This window comes from Melitaea cinxia, chromosome 13 (genome assembly GCF_905220565.1).
Source record: "Melitaea cinxia chromosome 13, ilMelCinx1.1, whole genome shotgun sequence".
NCBI classification, from domain to species: domain Eukaryota; kingdom Metazoa; phylum Arthropoda; class Insecta; order Lepidoptera; family Nymphalidae; genus Melitaea; species Melitaea cinxia.
Genome location: NC_059406.1, coordinates 46081 through 59150, shown reverse-complemented (window position 1 = coordinate 59150; position 13070 = coordinate 46081). Strand labels below are relative to the sequence as shown.

The window sequence follows — 13070 nt, the reverse complement described above, 5'->3', positions numbered from 1 at the left end:
TATTGGAGCGATTGAAGTACGAAATTGCGGATAAACAGCCTCACATGAACAAAAAGAAAGTGGTGTTTCACCAGGATAACGCGCCTTGTCACAAGTCCGTGAGAACGATGGCCAAAATTAACGAATTGGGCTTTGAATTGCTTCCTCATCCCCCTTATTCGCCAGACTTGGCCCCCAGCGATTACTGGCTGTTTGCAGACCTCAAAAAAATGCTTCAGGGTAAGAAATTTGACTCAAATAGTGAAGTTATCGCAGCAACGGAGGCTTATTTTGAAGCCAAAGACAAATAGTTCTACACACATGGGATAGAAAAGTTAGAAAAGCGTTGGAGGGACTGTATCGCTCTTGGAGGAGACTATGTTAATGAATAAAAATTAATTTTATAAAAAAGACCTTTTTTTAGTACTTAGTCTCAGGACTTATTGAACCACGTGTTAGTATATAATTATGTTTGCTCGCAAACGAAAAAAACCGACTTCAATTACATCGACGAGTAATACAACGTACATCGACGAAAAAATACTCAAGTAACTGCGCGTTATCAAAGATTACTCAAAAAGTAGTTATCAGATCTCCATGAAATTTATATGTGACCACATGACAAACATCAGCTTTCGATTAAATTAAAAATTATTAAAATCGGTACACCCAGTAAAAAGTTATTGCGGATTTTCAAGAAGTTCCCTCGATTTCTCTGGGATCCCATTATCAGATCTTGGTTTCCTTATCATGGTACTAAACTAAGGATATCTTCTTTCCAACAAAAAAAGAATTATCAAAATCGGTACACCCAGTAAAAAGTTATTGCGGATTTTTAACAGTTTCCCTCGATTTCTCTGAGATTCTATCATCAGATCCTAGTTTCCTTATCATAGTACTAAACTAGGGATATCTCTTTTCCAGCAAAAAAAGAATTATTAATATCAGGTACATTCAGTAGAAAGTTATGCGGTATAATACAACGTAGGTCGACGAAAAAAGCGTCAAGTAAAAACGCATTATTAGATATAACTCGAAAAGTAATTGTTAGATCTCAAATAAATTTAAATGGGACCAATTGGCACACGCCACCTTTCGATTAAAAAAATTTTTGTCGAAATCGGTTCACACGGTCAAAAGTTCTGATGTAACATACATTAAAATAATTGTGTTTGCTCGCAAACGAAAAAAAACCGACTTCAATTACATCGACGAGTAGTACAACGTAGATAGACGAAAAAATAGTCAAGTAACTGCGCGTTATCAAAGATTACTCCAAAAGTAGTTATCAGATCTCAATAAAATTTATATGTGACCACATGACAAACATCAGCTTTCGATTAAATTAAAAATTATTAAAATCGGTACACCAAGTAAAAAGTTATTGCGGATCTTCAAGAAGTTCCCTCGATTTCTCTGAGATCCCATCATCAGATCCTGGTTTCCCTATCATGGTACTAAACTAGGGATATCTTCTTTCCAACAAAAGAAGAATTATCAAAATCGGTACACCTAGTAAAAAGTTATTGCGAATTTTCAAGAATTCCCATCAATTTCTCTGGGATCCCATCATCAAATCCTGGTTTCCTTGTCATAGTACTAAACTTGGGATATCTCCTTTCCAACAAAAAAAGAATTGTCAAAATCGATACATCCATTAGAAAGTTATGTGGTATAATACAACGTAGGTCGACGAAAAAAGCGTCAAGTAAAAACGCATTATTAGATATAGCTCGAAAAGTAGTTGTTAGATCTCAAATAAATTTAAATGGGACCAATTGGCACACACCACCTTTCGATTAAAAGAAAATTTGTCGAAATCGCTCCACCCAGCCAAAAGTTCTGATGTAACATACATAAAAAAAAAAAAAATACAGTCGAATTGAGAACCTCCTCCTTTTTTGGAAGTCGGTTAAAAAATACAGTCGAATTGAGAACCTCCTCCTTTTTTTGAAGTCGGTTAAAAATAAATAAAAATAATTAATATTTAAAGTAAAAACACAAATAAATAATACATTAAAAAAATAAACGGAAATAAATATCATAATAATTATGTTAAGTAACATATTTATAATATCAATTCGCTTTTTTTTTTTTGTTAAACAATTTTTTCAAGAATATACATTAATTCGTGTTTTTTAAAAGGACCGGACCGAACCGGCTGATCAGGATGAGAGGAGATTTTCTGATCTGGACCCGATCAGGAAATCTCATCTCATCCTGATCAGGTCCAGGCCAATCATCTGCGTTACATGCCTTATCTAGTCCTGATCAGGTATGCCTGGTCCGGTCCTTCTAAGGAAGACGAAAAAATTTCTACTCGGGAGCATTGTAATACAATTAAACACTCATATATACACACGTATATAAAGACGCACAGTAACTACACCATAACACTAAAATAACCAATCGATAACCCTTTACTTTAAAAAATACATAATTTTAAAAGAAGCAGACGGTCCTGGCCTCGACAGTTTTGGTGATAATTTAAGGTACTTTAAGAAAAAAACAACAGTGTATTTTATTAATAGCAATGACATTTAACACTTTGACATGTGTATATTATTACTTTTTTAACCGACTTCCAAAAAAGGAGGAGGTTCTCAATTCGACTGTATTTTTAACCGACTTCCAAAAAAGGAGGAGGTTCTCAATTCGACTGTATTTTTTTTTTTTTTTTTTTATGTATGTTACATCAGAACTTTTGATCGTGTGGACCGATTTCGACAAATTTTATTTTAATCGAAAGGTGGTGTGTGCCAATTGGTCCCATTTAAATTTATTTGAGATCTAACAACTACTTTTCGAGTTATATCTAATAATGCGTTTTTACTTGACGCTTTTTTCGTCGACCTACATTGTGTTACACCGCATAACTTTCTACTGGATGTACCGATTTTGATAATTCTTTTTTTGTTGGAAAGAGGATATCCCAAATTTAGTTCCATGATAAGGAAACCAGGATCTGGTGATGGGATCCCAGAGAAATCGAGGGAAACTCTTGAAAATCCGCAATAACTTTTTACTGGGTGTACCGATTTTGATAATTCTTTTTTTTGTTGGAAAGAAGATATCCCTAGCTTAGTACCATGATAAGGAAACCAAGATCTGATCATGGGATCCCAGAGAAATCAAGGGAACTTCTTGAAAATCCGCAATAACTTTTTACTGGGTGTACCGATTTTGATAATTTTTAATTTAATCGATAGGTGATGTTTGTCATGTGGTCACATATAAATTTTATTGAGATCTGATTACTACTTTTTGAGTAATCTTTGATAACGCGTAGTTACTTGACTATTTTTGCGTCGATCTACGTTGTATTACTCGTCGATGTAATTGAAGTCGGTTTTTTTTTCGTTTGCGAGCAAACACAATTATTTTTATGCATGTTACATCAGAACTTTTGACCGGGTGGACCGATTTCCACAATTTTTTTTAATCGAAAAGTGGTGTGTGTCAATTGGTCCAATTTGAATTTATTTGAGATCTCACAACTACTTTTCGAGTTATATCTAATAATGCGTTTTTACTTGACGTTTTTTCGTCGACCTACGTTGTATTATACAGCATAACTTTCTACTGGATGTACCGATTTTGATAATTCTTTTTTTGTTGAAAACGGAATATCCCTAGTTTGGTACCATGATAAGGAAATCAGGATCTGATGATGGGATCCCAGAGAAATCGAGGGAAACTCTCGAAAATCTGCAATAACTTTTTACTGGGTGTACCGATTTTGATAATTTTTAATTTAATCGAAAGCTGATGTTTATCATGTAAATTTTATCGAGATCTGATAACTACTTTTTGAGTAATCTTTGATAACGCGTAGTTACTTGACTATTTTTTCGTCGATCTACGTTGTATTACTCGTAGATGAAATTGAAGTCGGTTTTTTTTTCGTTTGCGAGCATACACAATTATTTATGTACCTACTCAGACTTATGATGATCATATCACCATACTCCATGTTACTAACGCGTTGGCGCAACGGTTACAGCCATGGATTGTATCTGTTGCGCTGGCGGTTGCGGGTTCGATCCCCGCACATGACAAACATTTGTATTGTGCATACAGGTGTTTGCCGTGGTCTGGGTGTTTGTGCAGTTCTTGTGGGTCTCCCCACTGTGCCTCGGAGAGCACGTCAAACCATCGGTCCCGGTTGTTATCATGTACACCTGATAACGATCGTTACTCATAGTGAGAAATATATCCACCAACCCGCATTGGAGCAGCGTGGTGGTTTAAGCTCTCCTTCTCTTACATGGGGAAAGAGTCCTATGCCCAGTAGTGGGATATTACAAGCTGAAGCGTAAGCGTATGTTACTAAAATCTGAATATTTGCTAAATTAAGTATAACTTGACATTTTTTTTTTTTGAATTAATTTATTTGGTAAAAATGTAATTTGTATTTATACACTAACACTAAATGTTAACAAACTTTGGATGTTTTTGACTTTTTTTATATTGCTCTCTGACATTAATGTAAGATTTCATATTGTATGCTAAATGGACAATTTTTAATTTGACTTAATATTTCGATGTTGACGATATGCTTAGTAACTAAAGGACACCTGTAAATTATTGTTATTTATTTTTATTTTATTAATTTTCTGTTTTTTTTTTGTCTACTAACAGCATTTTTGAATTTTTTGAATTTTTGAATTTTTTGATTTTTAGTTTTTGGTTTTACTTTTACTTTATTTAATTTTATTTTTATTTATTAATTTTTTAATTTAATTTTGTTTTGTTTTTTATTCTAAATGTTGTTTTGTTGTACTAACCCAATATGGACTTAAAATCTAGTCTGAAATCTTAAATCTGAAATCTTATTATTACTATTATTATTATTATTAAAAAGTAGGCAATTATCTAGATATCGATGTTTACTTTATTAATTTCGTATTTGTTGTTGTACTACTTGTTGGTGTTGACTTATGAATAAATAAATAAACTTTCATCAATAAATATTGAATAAATTAGACCTACTGGCTAAATCTTTATGTCGAGGTACAATAGTTTTGCTTGGCCATAATAAATCAGTTAGTGGTTCATTCAGAACATATCACGACTTTATAATCTATCCTTGTAATAATCCATAACACGATTAAGGACTATTAATTTATTTAGGAAAAAGTAATGATGTGAAGAAGGATATTTTGCACGTTTGTTCATTACAACTATTTTGCTTTAGAAAGCCCGTTTAGTGAAGGACATTCGACTTTCAAATATCACGCAATAAGCTGTAGGATGAGAGAAGTGTAAGCGAGTACATTGAAAAAATGCATGTTTCTATTTGTTGCTTAAATACCTGAGAGGTTTCTCTCCGACGGCATTCCTCTTTCCTATTTAAGTACAAAGAGCGTTCGCTTGGTCGTGTTGCGCCGCACCAGGCGGCGGCCCACGGATACTTAACTCAAAAATGCAATAAAGACAAATGTCTACACGCCTTGTTTAATTATAAAATTAAATTAATTTCAACGGAGCATCGGTTCCTGCCCCAAACGGCGGGGTGCCAGCGGCTCTACAATGATTCGTTAGACCTTTAGCTAATGGTGGATACCATTTAAAAATAATACATGCTCGTACTAACTCATAATTAATTATCTAGAGCTTGTTGAAATGGAGTAGGCTTTGAATATATTACAAATAACAATATCAAATATATATATTTTTTTTTCTTCTAAATGATTATAGAGACTCGTCGTTGGAGACAACGTGTCAGTTTAATCTTGAGGTGATAAGTAATTCAATGCAATGTTATAATGAGTCGTAACATGTTACTCTTGAGATATCTTAACACAACCCTTATTGAAAACTATCTGCTTTATATAATTATCGTGAACCGTTATAATTACTTAAATGCACTCAAATCGTTTACGATTCCAAACGGGTGGATTGCAAAATGTTGCGAAGAAATAAAAAAAGAATAAAGTATGGTCCTCGATAGAAGACTATAGTTTGCTCTTGATGTAAACAGCTACTGATTAAAACGTCTTTCTATTATAATTACACGAAAGTCTATCCGCAGCTCTACACATTAGCGTTTTGCAGTGCTATAAGGTTCTGAAATAGGTAAGTAAAATGTCGTTCTATTTTTTGTCTGTTATTGTAGTACTTGTAGTCACATAAGTAAACAAGTTTAGTAACGTGTCTACTCTTATTTCAATCACGTTTTCACCTGAATGATTGGAACTGTGACTGAAACAATTTAAAAACAATTTCAGACGTACCTCTGCTAAAAAGACGTGTAAACGACCTCCGAGTATATCACAATATTTTGCATCCTATCACTCTTTCAACAGTTTACTTCACGACAGCTAAAATGGGTCAGATTCGAATGAGAAACAGATCTGGAGCACATGCGTTCGCGCAGACTCCGCGCGCGACACTGCGCCTGTACCGCGTGTGGTGTGCGCACGGGCGTGTCGGACGAATGGGCCGAGCAGTGACTTGAGTTTTGACTAGTCCGTAGATGCAGATTGTAGTGACCCTGCTTTCTACTCCGGAGGTTGTGGGATCGATTCCCATCACTAGTCTAGGTGTAGTAAATATATTTATATATATGTACTAGCTGACTCGGCAAACGTTGTCTTGCCGCTAAACGCTATTTAAAAATAGGGGTTGGTGATAGAAGGGTGAAAATTTATAGTTGTATGTATTTTTCAACGCCAAATCATAATAAAATAAAAAATATATAATTTATCTAAAAATTAAAATAAATTAGGGGGTCCACCCTTAACATTTAGGGGGATGAAAAATAGATGTTTTTCGATTCTCAGACCTACCCAATATGCATACAAAATTTCATGAGAATCGGTCAAGCCGCTTCGGAGGAGTTTAACTAAAACACCGCGACATGAGAATTTTATATATTAGATTATGTGTAGGGTTATCGAAAAAAAAAATATGTATCTATATCAGGCCGCTGTAACTTATAACACGAGCGTTAAGTTGCTTACCCTAAGTGGACCGTGTGTGTATGTTATAAATATTTTTTAATTTTATTTAGTTCGTACGCGGGCACGAGGCGGCCCGCAAGCTAAGGGATGCGTCGCGATCCTCCCCCTGAGAACTACCGCGGCGCGACGCGGGCTCCGCGCTCGAGCGGTGTTCGCGCCATGCGGGCGCCACACGCGAGCCGAAAGCCTTGCGTGTGCGCCTCACACCCTCATTCAAAGTTACTCTAAATAATATCAAGTTTCTTTGTCATGCCGTTTTACGAAAATTAGATTTCGTAACAATAACATCGTTGTGTTGCACAAAACCCGAAGGCAATAAGACATAGAGTCAATTATTTAAAAAACGGCGTGAGCGGTCTAAAAACACTCGGTCGGAACGAAGTTCCTTTCGGTTTATGGTAGACATTCGCTGTAAAAAGTAATAGGTACTTACGCAAAAAGCCAAATTTTGATTTGACTGAAACGCTTACGTTTTTTTTTTCGATCATGATCACTTCCCGCCCAGTGTGTGTAGCGCGCGATAAGGAGCTTGTTTCGAAAATGTTTGCACTATAATAATATACTTAATCAATAAGACTAGTTACATTAGATCTTCCGATGGACGCTTAAGTTTAAATTTTTTGCGTTAAACATGAACCGGTAACATGTAATGTAGCTCTATATATAGACGACCGTGAGAAAACTTACACAAACAGACCAACATTCTATCAATCAGATCTGTTTTAATTAAATCAACAAAGAAAAGAATAGATGAGATAGGTGTGTGAAAATGGATCGTGCGCAGCTGACGCACCATGGAAAACGATTTTTAAGAAACCGAAAACAATAAAGAAAGGTCACTTATAAAGAAAAAAAAATATTTTTCTAATACTTGTACAGGTTCTCCTATATATCTAGCGCAATGTTCGAAGAAAACTACTTTCAAAAATTTTTCATTTTAGTCCCTCCCTTCCCCTCTGTCACGCTAACTCACTCTTTCAGCGACCCCCTAAAATATTACGTCACAACAGATGCAACCCCTCCATCCTAAGAATTTTTTTGAATAAAAATTAATTTGAAAGTAGGTTATAGATTTATACAAAAAGTTTTATGAACTGTTAAGTTAGGAAAAAATATGAAAAGTATTAAATGAACTGCGAATATCATATTTTCTTTGAAATCTTTGGATAATCCTTTTAGTTTGTTTCACATTCCGCGTAATTGCGTCATACTTATAAAAAAAATGACTTTTATCGTAGAAAAAATTTAGTAAAATGAAAATTTCTGATAATAATAATTTGAATGTAATACCAACAGATCAAAGAATTCAATGGCTATTTAGGTCGGATGTTGGAATGATGGACATACAATGTGTTTGCAGGCAAACGAAAAAAATCCGACTTCAATTATATCGACAAGTAATACAACGTACTTAGACGAAAAATTAGTCAAGTAAATACGCATTATCAAAGATTACTCCAAAAGTTGTAATCAAATCTCGATGAAATTTAAATGTGACCACATGATAAATATCGGCTTTCGATTAAATTAAAAATTATCAGAATCGGTACACCCAGTAAAAAGTAATGCAGATTTTCGTGTTTCCCTCGATTTATCTGAGATCCCATCATCCGGTCCTGGTTTGCTTATCCTGGTACCACACATGGAATATCTCCTTTCCAACAAAAAAAAAGAATTATCAAAATCGGTTCATAAACGACGAAGTTATCCCCGAACATACATAAAAAATATATAGATACATATATATTCGGTCGAATTGAGTAACCTCCTCCTTTTTTGAAGTTGGTTAAAAAAAGATTATTACCAAAGTTTGCCAAATGCGGTTGAACCCGAACGAACAGTTTCGGTAGAAGTCTTATTCGGTGAGAGATTATGCCGTGGACAGCAACTGAGCGTCAAGTAAAGAAGCACTAAGGAGTAGCCTCCCGAACCTTAAGAAAAGACGTGTGACGTGATATATTAGGACTCTTTAAGAATCTCTCGTTAAAATTGCACGGAATATGGATGTGTATGTTTCCCACATGCCTGATAGCTTATCTGAGGTTTTTAATAAACAAAACGGCCACCAGGTACTTAAATGTAGTATTATTCTAGATTTTTCGATACATCATAATTATCGTAGGCTTAATCTATACTTTCATATGTAATTTTAAATTAAACGATATTATTATATTAATAATATTGATTATTTTAAATTAAACGATAATTCAAAATTCGCACTTAATTGATAATTACCATGCAGATAAAAATAAATCACTTCCGTTAGCCGTATAGTAGCTCTTTAACTAACATCTTGTAGTGAAGCGATTGCGGCGATAATTATGGTCGATTACCTACTTGTAATAATCTTCTCTCGGGCTAATCTAGAACTCTAAGGGCTTGTTTCAGACAGAATAAGCCCGTTGTACTTGTTTCACCCCAATAAATAATCAAGATTTTAGGTTCATATTTGCGAATAGAAGCATCTAATTATAAAAGCGACAGCCGAAGGTTGCAAAAAAAAGCAAAGTTTAACTTAAAATTAAATTTCTTATTACTAAATTATAATTAATTAGACGTGACAATTATTCGATGTGAGAAACAAGAGTGACTCAAAATTAAAGAAGCATCGTTCAGTCGGGGCATCGGGTTGTATGGCATTCTTCGTGCTGGGTCGTTTTCTACCGGCGCGATGCCCAGGTGGAAAAGTTTCGCAACAAGCTCCGGCTAACGTTTCGAGTCGTAGGAATGCTTCAGAGCAAACTCCGGTCAGCAAATCCTGGCGAAGAGCGTTTCGTAACAATCTCACAAATACAGTGAAATTCGATTGTGAAACTAAATAATACACAGATACATGAAAAAGGTCCTGAAGCTCATTTGTTCTTGTTGATGGTATTAAATTAAGCGATTTAATTTAATATTAAAAAATCCGTTTATTTACAAAGCGGTTTACGTTATTTTAGATACTACAATTATGATTTGTCTTAAAAATTATTATAAGGATATCATCGCGGTCGATTTGTATAAATTTTCACGGTACTGCTACGAAGAGATGTAAATACCTAAACATGTCAAAATACGTCACATTTTTCAATTATGAATTAAAACCCCCATATTGATAAACCTTACACAATACTCAGTAGTTAAAGGACGCTTGTCTTCACGTGTGTGATTCAAATAAGAAGTCTTGCATTTTCTATATATGTATTATAATAGTTATAACTTAATAATAACAATCCTTTATTTTTTTGTCTTTGTATGAAAATTTTTGTGTAATTAATACGTTTAATCTAGATCCTGTGTGTGTATTTTCAATGAAGCAGTGCCCAATAACTATTTAGCTGCTTTAGTCTTACGAAATATCAAAGTACTCATTAAAACTCGAAATAAAACATTGAGATTAATGAAAAAAATCAGGGCAAGTGGCTAATTGTTCATAAGTATACTATCTCGTTTGATAGCAGCACTCGGCGATAGTCGCTATATCACAGTCGTACGTCACGAGAACAGAGCTCAGTTGGTTTGCGGCGAGCTGGTCGCGCGCCCGCTTCGGTGGACTTGCTTCTTGTTATAAGGTTTAGGGTTTCGATCGAATTACAAATCTTTCAAAATGTTTACGTTAGCCTTAGTAGTTATTGTGATCTTCGGTCTTTATTTATTTGGGACGAGAAACCACAAGTACTGGGAAAATCGAGGGGTGAAACATGATAAGCCCGTACCGTTTTTCGGCAACAACTTTAGAAATTACTTTATGCAAATAAGTACGTCCCAAATGACAGAAGAAATGTACTGGAAGTATCCAACGGAGAAAGTGGTGGGTTTCTATCGAGCTTCTCGGCCCGAACTTGTAATCAGAGACCCAGAAGTTGCCAAACAAATCTTGATAACTGATTTTGCCCACTTTTATCTGCGAGGACTGAACCAGGACCGAGACAATATAGAGCCTCTGCTAAGAAATTTGTTCTTTGCAGACGGGGACCTCTGGAAGTTACTGCGTCAACGCATAACGCCTGCGTTCACCAGTGGGAAACTAAAAGCGATGTTCCCGCTAATCGTGGAGCGCGCCGAGAGGCTGCAGGCGCGCGCTCTCAGCGCCGCAGCCGCCAACAAGGAGATTGACGCGCGCGACCTCATGGCTCGCTACACCATTGACTTCATCGGGGCCTGCGGATTCGGGCTTGATTCTGATTCGCTTCTGGAGGACGACTCGGCCTTTAGAAAACTGGGAGTTAATATATTCAGTGTGGGAATTAGAATCATTACTATAATTGTACTACGAGAAATTTTCCCTAAAACATTTTCGAGCCTAAAATTTTTCTCTCACGTCGAAAAAGACGTTTATCATTTAGTCAACGAAGTCTTACGACAAAGAAATTACGAACCGTCGGGAAGAAACGATTTTATAGATTTGTTACTCGAATGTCAAAAAAAGGGAAAGATGATTGGAGAATCCATCGAAAAACTCAAGTCGGATGGAAAACCAGAGACCGCTACTTTGGAAATGGATGAAGATCTGCTTGTCGCTCAAGTATTTGTATTCTTCGCCGCTGGTTTCGAAACATCTTCCTCTGCAACGAGCATGACCCTGCACGAACTAGCATATAACCCCGACGTACAAGCAAAGGTACAAGAAGATATAGATAGAGTCCTAGCTAAGTATGATAACAAATTAAGTTACGACGCCGTGAAAGAAATGCATTACTTAGAGTGGACGTTCAAAGAGGGCATGAGAGTGTTCCCGTCGCTGGGTTATTTGATCAGAGAGTGCTCGCGCAAATACACTTTCAAGGATATGGATCTAACCATCGACGAGGGCGTGAGAGTGATGATACCTCTTCAGGCGTTGCACCAAGATCCTAAGTATTTCGATAATCCGAGTGAGTTCCGCCCCGAAAGATTCGATCCGAACAATTTTGATACTGACAATAAGTACGTGTATATGCCGTTCGGTATTGGACCTCGAGCGTGCATTGGTGAGTCGATATTATTTTTTGCAATATAAAATGTAGCCTGTTGGTAGTAGGGTCTGAGTATGTGTATATATACATATATACACATATAAATAAACATACATACATACATACTGCTGCGCGGTTACGGCAGTAGACGGTAGTAAGTAGCACAATTCCACTACCACCTTGGAAGTTATAAATCCGACCTATGGCAGGATAACCATCTAACTGCTGGCTTTCAAATACACAGGCCAAAGATGAGTATCAGCGTCTTCGGTGGCCTGCCCAGCGTGGTGACTATGAGCAAAACACATGAGTTCACGCCATTTTAAGTGCGAATTAACCCAATTTAACCCGATCGAGCCTTCCACTTCAAAGCGTGACGGATCAGCCTAACTTACTAACTACGAAAAAAAGTTTGTGCGGTGCGCCAAAAGAAGTTTTCACTTCAAAAAAACTTTTACAAATAAATAAAACGAAACTGTTAGTGAAAACCAAAACCAATTACATTTGAGAATGTTACAACAGTAAAATTCATCAACAAATACATAATAAATCTTAACAAATGCGCTATTTTTAGTAGAAAACTTTCTTATTCATTCAGAGACATCTTAAAACCGTCCCACTTCGTATACGATATCGTCTCCGATAACTTATGACTACAATAGATTTTTACGAAATGGAGATACTTTTTTGACGTTCGTTAAGTGTGTATCACCTTACGGCAAAATATTTCGATGGCATTTCATACATTGACGTGTGTACTGGTAACCCCGCAGGCGAGCGGCTCGGGCTGATGCAGTCGCTGGCGGGGCTGGCGGCCGTGCTGTCGCGCTTCAGCGTGCGGCCCGCGCCCCACTCCGCGCGCCGCCCGCCCGTGGACCCCGCCGCCGGCATCGTGCAGACCGTGCGCGGCGGCCTACCGCTGCTGTTCCAGGAGAGGCGGCCGGCGGCGCACTGACGACTCAGGCCTGCCAGAAGTTTTGATTCAAGTCACGCCATTTATGTTCGAAAGTCACAAAATATTCTTAGAAGTCGCCCAATGACAGTTTGAATATACACTAGGATCTGCCTGTCAGTTTTTTGTGACAGTCTATCATAACAGACTCGAAATTAAAAATTATATATTTAAAATATCATTAACTTACATGATGTCCCAAGATACAAAAGATAAAATAAAAGATACAGATAAAAT

The 13070-nt window shown here is 36.4% G+C and overlaps 2 protein-coding genes across 2 annotated transcripts in view; one reads left to right on the top strand and one right to left on the bottom strand.

Moving 5' to 3' along the window:
* LOC123659198 (obscurin-like) overlaps positions 1-6371 on the bottom strand; it is a 29444-nt gene extending 23073 nt beyond the window's left edge. The window contains exon 1 of the mRNA XM_045594450.1: positions 6216-6371. The gene's annotated coding sequence lies outside the window, so the exon portion shown is untranslated. The remainder of the gene's footprint in view (positions 1-6215) is intronic.
* A 4162-nt stretch (positions 6372-10533) lies between these two features.
* LOC123659036 (cytochrome P450 6B6-like) lies at positions 10534-12836 on the top strand. The gene is made up of 2 exons (XM_045594312.1): positions 10534-11896; positions 12655-12836. The coding sequence occupies exons 1-2, from the start codon at positions 10534-10536 to the stop codon at positions 12834-12836; spliced, it is 1545 nt and encodes a 514-aa protein (XP_045450268.1).
* The last annotated feature ends 234 nt before the right edge of the window (positions 12837-13070 follow it).